Source organism: Tenrec ecaudatus, chromosome 2, assembly GCF_050624435.1.
Source record: "Tenrec ecaudatus isolate mTenEca1 chromosome 2, mTenEca1.hap1, whole genome shotgun sequence".
Lineage (NCBI taxonomy): Eukaryota > Metazoa > Chordata > Mammalia > Afrosoricida > Tenrecidae > Tenrec > Tenrec ecaudatus.
The window spans coordinates 115,441,513-115,456,198 of NC_134531.1; the positions used below are offsets into that span (position 1 = coordinate 115,441,513).

At 39.6% G+C, this 14,686-nt stretch overlaps 1 protein-coding gene across 3 annotated transcripts in view; it reads left to right on the top strand.

Moving 5' to 3' along the window:
• Positions 1–5,883: 5,883 nt before the first annotated feature.
• YTHDC2 (YTH N6-methyladenosine RNA binding protein C2) overlaps positions 5,884–14,686 on the top strand; it is a 72,647-nt gene continuing 63,844 nt past the window's right edge. For all 3 annotated transcript variants that reach the window (XM_075541399.1, XM_075541400.1, XM_075541401.1), the window contains exons 1-4: positions 5,884–6,231; positions 7,332–7,422; positions 10,404–10,600; positions 13,413–13,612. In XM_075541399.1, coding sequence (XP_075397514.1) covers positions 6,042–6,231; positions 7,332–7,422; positions 10,404–10,600; positions 13,413–13,612 — 678 coding nt within the window. In that variant the 5' untranslated portion in view covers positions 5,884–6,041. The remainder of the gene's footprint in view (positions 6,232–7,331; positions 7,423–10,403; positions 10,601–13,412; positions 13,613–14,686) is intronic.

Genomic DNA, 14,686 nt, shown 5'->3' on the forward strand with positions numbered 1-14,686 from the left:
CCCTCTGCAGTCTGGCAACTAATAGTCCTCAGGGAGGATGTCTGTGAGCATCTGACCTCCCCCCACATGTTTGGTTTCATGTAGGTACTTAATAAATATCTCATTCACATCAATGCTATAAACCCAGAAACCAAACTCATCATCGTGGAATTGGTTCTGACCCTCCAATGCTGTAAAACAAGTCTTAAATAAACCATTTAAGGATGAGAGCATGGAAGCTGCTTGAGATTAGTAAGTATCTCAAGCCACAAAGCAAATAAATGATGGGCCAATGTATGGTGGCACTAAGGAGTTTAGAGGGTGATTGATAGAGATAAATGTCTGATCCCACACAGAGTGCTTTCAGTTTTATCTATCTCTCTGTCATCTATCAATAATAATCGTTATTATTTATTTATTTTAATCAGTTGTTATTATTTATTTTTTGGGAGACAAAAATTGTACACATTTTTTTCTTTTTAAAATCATTTTATTGGGGGCTTGTACAACTCTTATCACAATCCATCTACTATACATTGAATCACAATATATTTGCTGCATTGAGTTATTTTCTAATTTTTATGTTTTGTTCTAGAATGAAGCTGCGTTTCATGATTTTCTAGCCTAGTTTTCATCTTTATAACCTCCATGGTTTGGAGCCAGTTTTTATCTATTTATTTATTTTAAATTTAATCATTTTATTGGGGGCTGGCACAACTCTTATCACATTCCAAACATACATCCATTGTGTCAAGCACATTTGTACATTTGTTGCCATCATCATTCTCAAAATATTTTCTTTCTACTTGAGCCCTTGTTATCAGCTCATTTTCCCCCTCACTCCCCACTTCCCTTTTCCTCATGAACTCTTGATAATTTATAAATTATTATTTTGTCATATCTTACATTGTCTGACTTCACCCACGTTTCTGTTGTCCATCCCCCCAGGGAGGAGGTTATATATAGATCCTTGTAATCGGCTACCCCTTTCTACCCAGCCTTTCCTCCACCCTCCTGATATCGTCACTCTCACCGCTGGTCTGAAGGGATCATCTGTTCTGGATTCCCTATGTTTCCAGTTGCTATTTGTACCAGTGTACATCCTCTGGTATATCCAGATTTGTAAGGTAGAATTAGAATCATGATAGTGGATGGGGAGGAAGCATTTAGGAACTGTAGGAAAATTGTACGTTTCATCATTGCTACACTGCACCCTGACTGGCTTGTCTCCTCCCTGAGACCCTTCTGTAAAGGGATGTCCATTTGCCTACCGATGGGCGTTGGGTCCCCACTCCGCACTCCCCCTTATTCACAATGATATGATATTTTGTTCTTTGGTGCCTGATAGCTCATCCCTTCACCCACTAATCACATAGGCTGGTGTGCTTCTTCCATGTGGGCTTTGTTGCTTCTGAGTTTTGTATTTTTGTACTTTTAAAAACAGTTGTATTGACACTTCATCCACATATAATATAATTCATTGGTTCAATCATATCAAGAAGTGTTGTATGATCATTACTACAATTAATTTTAGAACATTTTCTTCATTGTACTCACTGTAACTAATGTAGTTATTTTTTACTTGTGGCAAATATAGACATAACAAACCATTCTCCAAATCAACACCTTCTCAAAGTATAATTCACTGCTATTGATTATCCTCTGTTTACAACCATTATTGAGGTCCTTTTCCATATTGTTCCACCACCATTAATGTGAGCTCAATGCCCCCAAACAACTCTTCCTCTTTCACCCACGGGAACCATAGGTCAGCTTTGGTTTTGATTTTTTTTTTTAGTTGAAATTTAATACATATAATAGCATTGTAAATTGTACCCCAATTTCCAACCATTCTTTTTCTACATTGACTCCTTTACTGACTAGGCAAAGACTGTGCGAATCATGATAGACTATGGGTAGCATTGAAGGGAATGAGAATTCGAGATACTTAACGATACTGATACAGAGCCTGTTCAGTTGTTCGAGTGGAACAAGGGAATTTGTTTAATTAGAACTCGCATGATTTAAAATCAGGGTTGTATCTTTTCACCATATTTATTCAATCTGTATGCTGAACGAATTATCCAAGAAGCTGGGCCATATGAAGCAGAACACGGCACAAGGACTGGAGGAAGCCTGATTAACAACCTTGTTTGCTGAAAGCAAGAGGGGTTTCAAGCACTTGCTATGAAAATCAAAGACTGTAGCCTTGAGTCTGGATTACAACTCATTGTAAAGAACAGAAAACCCCTCACAAATGGATCAGTAGACTACATCGTGACGAATGGAGAGCAGATTAAAGTTGTCAATTATTTCATTTTACTTGTGTCCACAATCAAGGTTCATGGAAACAGCAGTCAACAAATCAAAAGAGACACTGCATTGAGCACATTTGCTGCCCAAGACCTCTTTAAAATGTTCATGGGTGAAAATGTCACTAAGGTTTGCCGGCCCAAGTTATGTACTTGCAGTCACCTCAGATGCTTGTCAAAGTTGAACAATGAGTAAGGAAGAACAAAGAATATCCATGCTTTTGCATCATAGTGGGGTGAAGAATACTGAAAATTCCATGGACTTCCAGAAGTACAAACAAATGTGTCTTGGAAGAAGGACAGCCAGAAGCGAGGATAGCGAGACTCCGTTTCACATGCTTTGGACATAGTATTAGGAGGAATGTGATACGTGTTTGGGGAAGGACAACATAGTTGGTAAACTGGAGAGGCAGTGAAAAAAGGAAGACTTCTGATGCGATGTATTGTTGCTCAAACATAACAAGTTTAAGAATAGCAGAGAACCGGGCAGCGTTTGATTCTGTTGTGTAGTCGCTATGAATCAGAAGCTACTCCATAGCACCTAAAACGACACACTTGTAGGCATGGAAGAAACAATGACAAACAAAATTAACAAGGTCCTCGGTTTTGCTTTTTTAAGCTTTATTAGCACTTCATCCACACATCATACAACTCAATAATTCAACCATAGTAAGGAGAGTTGTACAATTGTCACCATGTTCAATTTTAGAACATTTTCTTCTTCCTTGTACCCATTGTTATTCATGTTCTTATATTTTCTAATGGTCGCAAAAATTACACAATAAAACATTCTATGGTTCCACAATTTTTACTTCTATCATTTAGTGCCATTGATTATACTCTTCGTGTTGTAGGTCCCTGTTCTTAAGGCACTCTATTCTGTTACCAAGAGGAAATTTTAAATAAAGAGACACTTTCCAACAGTGGTAAATGATAAGAGATTGAGGTGAGAGAGCCTGCCTATGTAAGGCATGGATCCTGCCTTAGATGATGAGAAAAAGACACCCATGCATGAAGTTCTGTGAGGAAGACTGGTCTGTGCAGTAGGAAACTGTGTAAGGAATAAGTTCCTCCGGAGGTAACTAACTTGGTGATTCAAAATAAATAAAAAGACTATTTAACTGAGACTTTGAAGTAAGGGTGAGAATGGGGTGCGTTGAAATCATGACAGTAGGCAGGGACCAGTCAGGGTTATAGGCAGGAACTGAGTTTGTTCTAGTTGCAAAGCAGAGCCTTTGTAGGGCTTTGATGAAGGTGCACTCCGAAATCACGTGTGCATTTTAAAGATCACTCTGGTTGCTCTCTAAAGATTGGATGATAGGAAACCATCATGGAGGCTAGGACTAGGTTTGTATTAGTGGCGTTGTGGACAAATAAGCGAAAGTCCTTTCGCCTTTTCTTAACCTTCCAAACTGCAGGGCCCTAGCCCATCACATGATATAATACTTATCACTATCACTTAATTACACATTTGCTGCTTCTGCTCTGCACTTAGGGTTGCTAGATAAAATACAGATCACCAGCTAAATTTGAATTTCAGATAAACAACAAATAATTTTAAGTTTGTGTATGCCTAAAATTCAGTGTCTGATAATGTTATGCTGCTATTCATAAGGTACATTGACCGAGAGTGCCTGAAATTAGAGCCAATTCAGAAGAGAATGTGGAACAAGTCACCATATAGGTCTTGGCTCAAAGCAGGAAGTACAGAGAAATGTTTGCTTGTGTTTTATTGTCCATGAAGACATTCAACTGTGTGCACAACTATGGATAACATTGAGAAAAATGGGAATTCCACAACATTTCATTGTGCTCATATGGAATCTATACACAGATCAAGAGGCAGTTGTACAAACAGAACAGAGGAATATTACATGACTTAAAACCAGGAAACTGTGCATAGGGTTGTATCGTTCACCATACTTAGCTATATAATGAGCAAATAATCTGAGAATTTAGACCACATGAAGAACACAGCATAAGGACCTGAGGAAGCCTCATTAACAACCTTTAATATGCAGATGACACAACTTTGCTTGCTGAAAGTCAGGACGTCTTAAAGTACTTGCTGATGATCAAGGATTGCAGCCTTCCCTAAGGATTGCAACTCAGTGTAAAGTAACCAAACATCCTCACAACTGGACCAAGAGATAACATTATGATAATTGCAGAAAAGGTTGAACTTGTCAAGAATTTTATCTCTCTTTGATCCATAATGAATGCTCATGGAAACAGCAGTTGAGAGTAAATGTCACAATGCATTGAAGAAACTTGTTCCATAAGATCTCTTTAAAGTATTGAAGAGAAAGGATGTCAATTTGAGGGCCAATGTGTGTGACTGAAGCCATGGTATTTCCATTCTGTCGTATTGCATGTGAAAGTTGGGCATTGAATAAGAAAACCAGGAGAAGAATTGATGGGTGCAAGCTGTCAATGAATATTGAAAATGCCAAGGAGTGCTAAAAGAAGAAACAAGTCTGTCTTGGAAGCAGTACAGCCAGAATGCTCCTTAGAAGCAAGGATAGTGAGACTTCTTACATGGACTTGGACACGTTATCAGGAGAGATCAGTCTGTGGAAAGAGACATCAAGCTTGGTAACAGAGGAACAGCGAAACAGAGGAAGACCCTTGACAGGATGGACTGCAACAATTGGCTCATAGTTAAGGACTGTGAGATGGCACAAGACGGGACTGTTTTGTTCTGTTTTACATGGTGACTGGGATTAGGTTTGTTTGTGACATTGTACACAATGAGCATTCTTTTACTTGTCCCTAACCCTTCAACCAACTCAACAGCACCTAAGAACACCTTACTCACTGCCGTGGAGGAGATTTTGACTCATAGTGACCCTAGAGGCCAGGATAAACTGCCCTTGTGGATTCTTGAGACTCTAACTTATCCGGGGAATCGAAGCCTCATCGTTCTCCCAGGGAACAGCTGGTGGATTCAAACTGCTGACCTCGTGGCTAGCAACTCACATCGTCACCAGGGTTTAACCACAACAATAATAAGAACAACATTTTACGGGAGATTCTTATACTACAAAAAAGATTTGTTGTTTTGTACAGTCAAATGACCTGGGAGTCGTGATCTGGTCCTCATAGAAGCATTGGGATGCTAACCACAAAGTCGGTCATTCACACCCGTCAACCGCTCCATGGGAGAAAGACGAGGCTGTCTGAATCGGCTTCATGACAGTGGCTTCTTTTTGGAGAAGATCCTGTATTTTTTTTATGGCCTTAATCTGGGAGCCCTGCACACTAGAATATAAATTCCCGAAGGGCACGGACCTCATCTATCTAGTTCTCCGCGGTAGTTAGGGAAGGAGAAAAATGGTAGGCGCCTGGAAGAGGCACACACATTCGTATTTAATGACTCTATAAGGATTTAAGCACACACTGAGGGACAACAGACGGACCGACAGCCTTCTGTACAGAAGAGGAGAGGACGCGCCCCGGCCCCCACGGGCACGGCCGCCGGGAAGCCAAGGGCGACGGCGAGCGCGCTGACGTCACGGGCGTCGGCGGCGCTGCTTACGTCATCACGCCGGCGCGCCCACCTCGCCGGGGCCCCAGCGGCGCGGGCGCTTCCTGCCTCTGCCTCTGGCGACCCGCGGCTGTGCAGTGACCCCGGGCGGCCGGCGGCGTAGTCCGGCTCGGCAGCGGCCCCGAGGCCCTTTGCCCGTGGCGTCGGCCGCCGAGGTCCCGGCGTGGGCCGCGCTCGCGCGGGGGCAGCCTCTCCTCAGGACCATGTCCAGGCCGAGCAGCGTCTCCCCGCGGCCCCCAGCTCCCGGAGGGGCCGGCGGCGGCGGGGGCCCCGCGCAGGCTGGCCTCGGAGGCGGCGGCCGGGCCAAGGGGCTGAAGGACATTCGGATCGACGAGGAGGTGAAGATCTCAGTCAATATCGCCCTGGAGCGGTTCCGTTACGGGGAACAGAGAGGTGAGGTGCCTACGGGGACCCCGCCCGCCGAGTGGGTGGCCGCCCCCTCAGCGGGTCGGCAGGGGCCGAGGGCTGGGTGTCCTAACCCGCCCTGAGAGCCGGGGCCCCGGCCGCCAGGGGCCGGGACCACCGTCGGCCATCCTCGCGTGCGAGGTGGAGAACCAGCAGCCCTGCGGGGGAAGCCGTTCTTGCTCTGCGAGCGGCTCCGGCACCGTTGGGAAGGTGGCCGTCATTGGATTTATTGTCTTTTTATCTTAACTTTCCCCAACGCGTAGCCCTAAGAGAGTCACACTGAAACCAGAACCGTTGAATGAAGGGGAACCAAGCAAGCGTGCACAAACGCCCTGGCACGGCACAGTGCTCCGTTCAAATCGCAGCAAGGCTTTACAGCACATTACAAACGTAAACCTTGTTTCGGTGTATGAAGCGTCGCTCTTAGGCTGAGCAGCGACCTGTCGTGGGCCATCCGTGGCCTGCAGCCCGGCCGCCAGCCCCGCGGGTGCAGCGGATATTGAGCGCTTACTCAGATTTGCTGGGTCCACCAGGGGACCCTTTATGCTGGATGCGTGCAGTCCGACACAGGGTATGACCCCGACCTAGTGACTCAGAATTTACATCGCACAAAGGTCAAGCCTCAGCAAGGTAGAGCCACAAAATTCAGCCTGAAATATTGAAATGCGAGTTCTCTGACGTTTCCAAAGGAAAGCACGTCGACTTTGACGTTGAGCATTCATCAAGCTTGCGCAGCCCTCATCGTTGAAGTAAACGAACATTTTGCCCAATAAGTAACGATTAAGCTGATATTAAATGATGTCTGAGTCACTTTACCAAGGCTAGATAACAGATAAGAGCAATAATCTTTGACTAAGAGTTCTTTATCACATTTAGCTTGATCTATAGATGACAGTATTAATTTCAAAATTCTGGTAGACTAATTTCAAAATTTAGTCATTGGATGTACTTATCACATACATTTAATAGGAACAAATTTGATGATATGATTTTCATTTCATATTTTGGATTTATGTGTTTCGGAGTACCTTGAAAGGAAATTGCTTATCCAGAGTGGTACTGATTTTTGTGTGTCTCTTCCCATGTAGAAATGGAATTTCCTTCTTCTTTGACCAGTACTGAAAGAGCTTTTATTCATCGATTGAGTCAGTCTCTTGGTTTGGTCTCAAAAAGTAAAGGGTAAGCTTATCATTGTTATTATGAAAGAGAAAAAAAGATTTTTATTTTTTGTTAACAAAAGAAAATGTGTGTTTTTGATCACATTGAAATAGATACTAGTATTTTAGATTAAAATTGTTCATTATCTTTGATGTTGGTAAACTGACTCACATTTGTACCTCATCACTTCCTTTCCTCCTATGTCTCCTAGCCTTTGGTCAAAAAAAGTGTCTTCTTGATATTGATTGCTTGAGAAATAAAACAAAAACACAAACAAATAAAATACCTTCTTTTAAAATAATGGGAAAATGTTAAATATAGTTATTTACAGAACTTACCTCCTTTAATGTTAATGTTTTTATACTATAACGGTCAACATTATGATACATCTTCTTTGTTTTCTTTCCTACCAAGTCAAGAAGCTGGTGATTAGAAATAAAGTAGAACAGGAAGAAACTATATATAATTATATATTAGATATGCACACACTGTATATATAATATATATTATGTATATAATTGTAAATGTGTCACTAACCGATAAGAGAAAAAGTTATTTGAGTCATCCAAACTTAAGGACTGTAAAATTCAGTGAAGGAATTCCATTTGAGTAGGGATTGTGGGGTTGATAAAGACTAATTTCTCAATACTGTATTTGAGCTGGACGTCCCTTTGCTGGTAGACGATGGTGTGTCTTGTAGGATGCTTGGCAGCACGCCTGGCTTCTATTCACTAGATGCTATTCTAGATATAGGGGGAACAAAGAGAAAATCTCAGCTTGCTTGTTTCCAGATTAAGAAGAGGCGAAAACAAAATTTGTTATACACATAAGTGCATACAAAATCTATATGTTAAGTAGGAATGAGCAAGAAAGTGCTGAGATAAAAGTATGTTTTCTCAGGAAAACCCTGAAAAGAATGAACGTTTTATATAGGCATGTGCAACACAGTGCTATATTACTGACTGAGATAGAGGAGTTAGTTTAAGTGCAAGAGTAATTAGGTTCTTGAACACACTCATACCTTCAGTAAGTACATGAAAGGCGCTCTGGTGGTGTAGTGGGCTATGTATTGAGCATTGACTTGCTAAGCACCAGCTCAGTGGTTTGAACCCGTCAACCTCTGAGGGAGAAAGATGAGACTGTCTATTTCTTTAAAGATCTAAAGTCTCGGAAACTCACAGGGACAGTTCTATTTTGTCCTCTGGGGTTGCTATGAGTAGGTGAAATACTTTGCTTACAAATAAAAAATTTACCGAGTTAAAATTCTTTACGAAAAGCATTTGGGCTAAATATGTTTTGAGACAGATTTTAGAAGGGCCTTACTGGGCGAGGTGGAGGAGGAGAGAAGGAAAGCACTGGTAAAGGAAGCAAGGCGATCCTTGCTGCTGATCCAAACCCCATGGAATATTCTATTTCCTCCCTTTCGTCTGTGAGCCAATTTAGTGTATGTTTCATCTGATGATCCTTGCTGACTTTTGGTCCTCAGTGGCTATACTTAAAGCTCCACTTGAATAGAAGATTTAGATAGTGAAAACAATATAGGCTTCATCCCATGCTTAAGATAATTCTTAAAATGAAAATACTTTAAAACAATTTAATAAAAATTAGGGGAGTAACAATGCATTTCATTTAAATTATATTTATGGTTATATAACATTTCTATTTTGTGATGTGACATCAACATATGGTTAAAGAATTATGTAATGTGTTGGGTCTCAAAAATAAAAAGACCAAGCTTACTAGTCTGATAAAGAGTATTAAGAATCTTTGAGACTGTGGCTGTTAGTTACCCTTAAGGTGTAGAACTGAATTCACACCCAGGTCTTAGTTGTCAATCAATAAATCTATAAAAAGGGAACGGGAACACCAGGGAGGTATGCACACTTTAGAGTAATCACTTATTTTGAGATCAAAGGACACCATTTCCCCAAGGACAGAGTTCAGAAAGGCTTGTAAAGAGGATTTGAAATAGGAAACATAAGGAGGCAATAGTATAATTTACTATTATAATTTGAATAACCCTTTGTGTTAGGTGTGATTATTATTAACTTAGATTCAGCTACAATTTGTTGTGGTCCCACAATTGGAGTAATAGGGCTGAGATTCAAACTCAGATCACTGCCTTCAAAACTGGATCCCTTAGTCAGAACACATATGAAAGGTCTGTTAACATTATTTAAAAACCATGGTCAAGTTGAAGAAATAACTTGACCAGGAAATATCCTGGACCAGTTGAAGAAATAAATATTCCTACATCATGTACTTTTTGAGAATGAGTAAATCATTGTTACTGTAAGAATACGGACTCAGGTTGGAAAGTTTGAAAAGGTTCTCTTTTTAAAAATCGCTCAAACTCAACTCACTGCCATTGAGTTGATGCTTACTCACAGTGCCCCTAAAGGACAGGGTAGAACTGCCCCAGTGGGTTTCCACAACTGTATGTAACACTTTACAGGAGTGCAAGATTCCATAAAGGCATCCAAAAATGGTTGTCAGAAATGTTGCTGTATATGCATTTTCAGATTCAACCACTAATACATGGCAATGTGACACTACCAGCGTGCTGTGGAAGTATGCAGTGAATTTACGTAATAGTCTGGGCAGCGAACCATACTTTTTCAGGACGATTTTAAGATTCTGTTGTCCGAGTTGGTCTTCTCCCTCTCTATGCCTCCTAGCATGTGCTCACTGGTAATTTGTTAGCTACCATGAAGCCTGCTAGAGACAAACTAACACTTATAGGCAAATAAGCTTTTTGTTTGGATAATTTAAAATAGGATTGGCAACATTTTGAAATGATAAATGAATTTGGTCTTGTTACCACTCTAGCACTAGCCCTTCTTTACTGTTTTTTTTTTGTATGAGAGTACATTCAATGTCTGTCTTAGCATTTTGATTTTTTACCAAATGTGTTGCTTGAGATGTACTTTCTGAGTAGGCTTATATCATATGTGAACAAGTTGAGAATGTGCAGTAAATAAATGCTTTTTTTTAATGTTCAGAAAGGGAGCAAATAGATACCTAACTGTGAAGAAGAAAGATGGATCAGAAACAGCTCATGCAATGATGACCTGTAATTTGACTCATAATACAAAACATGCTGTCAGGAGCTTAATTCAAAGATTTCCTGTCACCAATAAAGAGCGTACCGAACTTCTGCCTAAAACAGAAAGAGGAAATGTATTTGCAGTTGAAGCTGGTATGTATTTTCTGAGGAACCTTCCTTACTGGTCCTATTATGTGCTGACTCTTCTTTTTCCATTTTAGCACTTGCAGTATGTTCTAGACTGTGTACTGTGCATTTTATCATTTTACTATATTGGACCTCATAGCAACCTTTGCAAGGTGAGAAGTCCCCATATTCCATAGGTGAAGAAACCGAGGCCCAGAAAGATTAAGTACTTTGTTCAAATCCACACTACCAGCTAGTCAGCTGCATCAGTAGGATTTGACTGTAAACCCTGGACTTTCCCATATTCCGCTGCCGTTGTACACTAACAAGTAAGATTTTGAATTGGGGCTTTATCTTCTGGGAAAAGAAGAGACAGAGTCTCTAGGACATTAACTTGTTCAAAAGTAGCTAAAGAAATAATTGTTTAGATTATAAAATGAAGTTTTAATTTTATTATTTGGAAAAGTTAACTTTCCTAATGAGAAATTAGGAGTTTGTATATTTATCATTGTCCATTGGCACACCATATTTGTCCATATAAATAATGCATTACATGCACATAGTGTGTCTATAGGAAACTTGTGTTCAAGAGGATTGCACTATCTGAATAAAACACAAAAACGTGAGTATGATTTGTAAAAGTAAAATACCTATGAAGAATGTCAGAAGTAAAGGATCCAAGATATCAAGGATTATAATTTTTCAATAGTTTTATTGGCATATAATTCAGATACTATACAATTTAATCATTCAGCCATATTAAGAATTTTGCAATCATCACCACAGTCAATTTCAGAACATTTTCTTTTACACTTCTTGTTGTTAGCTCCCCATGGCACCCTATCGCCCCCTGCCATGCCCTTAAACAAAAAAGGGCAAAAACCAAAAAACCAAACTCACTGCCATGGAGTTCATGCCAACTCACAGAGACCCTGTAGGACAGAGTAGTCCTGCCCCTGTGAGTTTCTGAGACTGTAATTCTTATGGGAATAAAAAACCCTATCTTGCTCTCACAGAGCAGCTGGTGGTTTTGAACTACTGACCTTGTGGGTGGCAGCCCAATGTGTGCCCACTATGCCATTCGGGCTCCTAGGTAATTATTATGTCCCTGTTATTGTTGTCAGGTGCTATAAAGTCAGTTCTGAAAGAGAGCCAAAGGCAGATAAAAAAACCAAACAAACAGATCCATGAATGGGTTTGGGCTCACACTCAATCCTAGTTCCAGTTTAAAAACTATTAGTTGTTACATCATGACCCTGCTCTATACTCGCCCTCAGGAAAGGAACACAGAAGATATGGGTGCTATAGCAAGATGTGGCGAAGAAATTAGATGGTACCTGGCTTATCATTTAAAATAGCATCTGGGGTCTTAAAGGCTTGTTTCCAAACAAGCAGCCATCTAAGTGAGATGTCAACTAAGTCTACGTGGAAGAAGCACACCATCATCAGTCACGGAGGACTGGAAATCATATAATTCAAGTCAAAGGAAAGATGAGTGTCAGATCCTAAATTGTGAGAATCTGGTGTGCAGAAGGCGATAAATGACAGTGGGAACCCAAGCCTCTGGTGAACTCCCTCTGTCCACAATTGAGAGATGGGAGGATCGTGGTTACTAAATAGAGAGCTTTGGAGAAATGAGATAGAAGATCAAAGGTATAAATCTGACTTGAACAGTGAAACCTGTGTCAGTTGATTCCCCTTCTCATGCATGCTGGACCTGATCTGGTTTTCAACATTTTCTGTATTTTTGGTTTGCTTGTTCATATTAGTGTGTATCTCAGAGGCGCTATGTCATTGAAGGTTGTCCTCTTGAAGTTCTGTTAAGTGTTTCCCTGTGTTCCAATAGATGAAACCCGGAATTGATGAATCTATAGGGACAGCAAGGAGAATAAGGGTTTCAGGGAGGAGGGACATGGTGGTGGTGGGGTAAAAGGGAGACATTGTCAAAGAGTCCATGTAGAAAAAGAGTGTTCGAAAACTGATTGTGGTAGCAATTGTACAATTTTACTTGATGTGATTGAACTATGGAATGATATATATAATAACTCCCAATTAATAATAAATAATAAAAAGTCTTGTGCAGTCGATTTACCTAATGCAGCATGACTGCTGTGCCCATTGACTGTGGATCCAAGCAAGAAAAAGCCCCTGGCAACGTCACCCTTTCTTGTATGCTCTGAGGTAAATATTAATCCAGCTGCTGTCTCTATAGATTTACCTCTCCTGGATTGCAGGTTTCAAACACAGAAACATGTTTTCAGCTCTGCGAAGAATATCAAAGAAATCATACCTCTTTTTTGTTCCTGCTTGCTTCACATTATTAGGCATAATGTGAACACTGACTAAAATGCTCAATTAAGGAATTATGCCTTATATTTGCAAATATTATTTAGCCCTATAATTTTTAACTTTTAGCATATATGATATTTTCCTTTTTCTAATGTGTTCTCATATTGTACATAACAGATTTTATAAGTAAAGTACACTGGACCCATTGGCTTTTTTACGTTAAAACTAAATTTTCTGAGCCATTATTGATGCAAGTTTATTGCAAACCTGATTGCTGTAAATTATTTTAGAATATCAAACATTTTTAATGGTCATTTAATGATTGACTTTTGTGTGATTTTAAGCATCAAGGACCAGAAATACTGCTGAGCAGTTAGTCTTTATAGGATTGCAGTAGCTCTTATGGAAATACTTCCTAATGTAGACCAAGTAGAGAAGAAACAGAAGTAATTAGTCTTAATTTGAAAAAATATAAAAATTGCAACTTTTAAAAATATACTTTGTTTTTCAATGTTTATCATAAATGTTTTTGTTCTTTTTATTTCCACAGAAAATCGGGAAATGAGCAAGACAAGTGGGCGACTCAACAATGGTATACCTCAGATCCCAGTGAAAAGAGGAGAATCTGAATTTGATTCTTTCAGGCAGTCTCTGCCAGTGTTTGAGAAACAAGAAGAAATTGTTAAAATAATTAAAGAGAATAAAGTAGTTTTGATTGTGGGAGAAACTGGGTCTGGAAAGACTACACAGGTTTGTTTCTTTTTTGTTTATAGAATAAGAAGAAATACTTGATGCCATTTCATTGCTTTATCTAAAATTTATGGCACATGCATTTTAGAGATAATATAGCTGTTTAGCAAAATGTGTTGCACGTAGTAGGTAAGTTAGAAGTAATATTATACCAAATATTATTATAAAGTTGACTCTTGGATGGTGTTGATGAGTATGACTTAGAGGTTGTAAAGCAAAGTACTTTATTGTAAAGCTTTACTATTACAGTATAGATGGGAGAATAAGGCATGATGATATGTCTTTCTTGCTACATTCTGTAATTTAGCATATTAAAAAAAGTAAACTGACTGCTTTTGATAGAGATTCAGATAATATGTTTTATATAATTAAATTTTCATCTTTTCTTTTTTGGGCAAAATTGTTTTTCACAATCTCCAAGATTTCCTAGGGTTACATTGTTTGGTTTAATAAAGTAAGTGGCGAGGAGGTTGAGCATATATCTCACCATAGGTGTTTACTTGTAGGACATTCTAATGCATTGCACAGCAGTGTCACTCTTTATCTCTAAAACTGGAGTCTGGAAAACCAAATAATTAAAAACATGAAAATTTTGTCAGAAAACAATATGAGATTTTTTTTTAAGCAAGTATTGCTAACTTCTATAAAATCTTTCCAAAGAATCTATCCAGATGCCTTTGTTGCTGTGCTATAATTGTTTTAATATTGGAGTAAAATTTGCCACCAAGCCTTAACTGTAGCCATTTATTTATATTTTGCTCTTGTTTACTTGGAGTCTTAATTCATGTTGAAGCCTGAAATCCTTGATCTTTAATAGCAAATGCTTCAATTCTTCCTAACTTTCAAAAGCAATGTTGTGTCAGCTGCATATCTCAGGTGGTTAATAAACCTTTCTCCCTTCCTGATGCCACATTTTTCTTCATATAATCAAGTGTCTCTGATTATATGCTCAGCATATAAATTGAGTATGGTGAGGATGCAACCCTGATGCACATCTTTTCTGATTTTAAAATATGCAGCATTTCTTGTTCTGTTCCCACAATTGCCTCTTGTTCCATCTACAAGTTCCTCCTA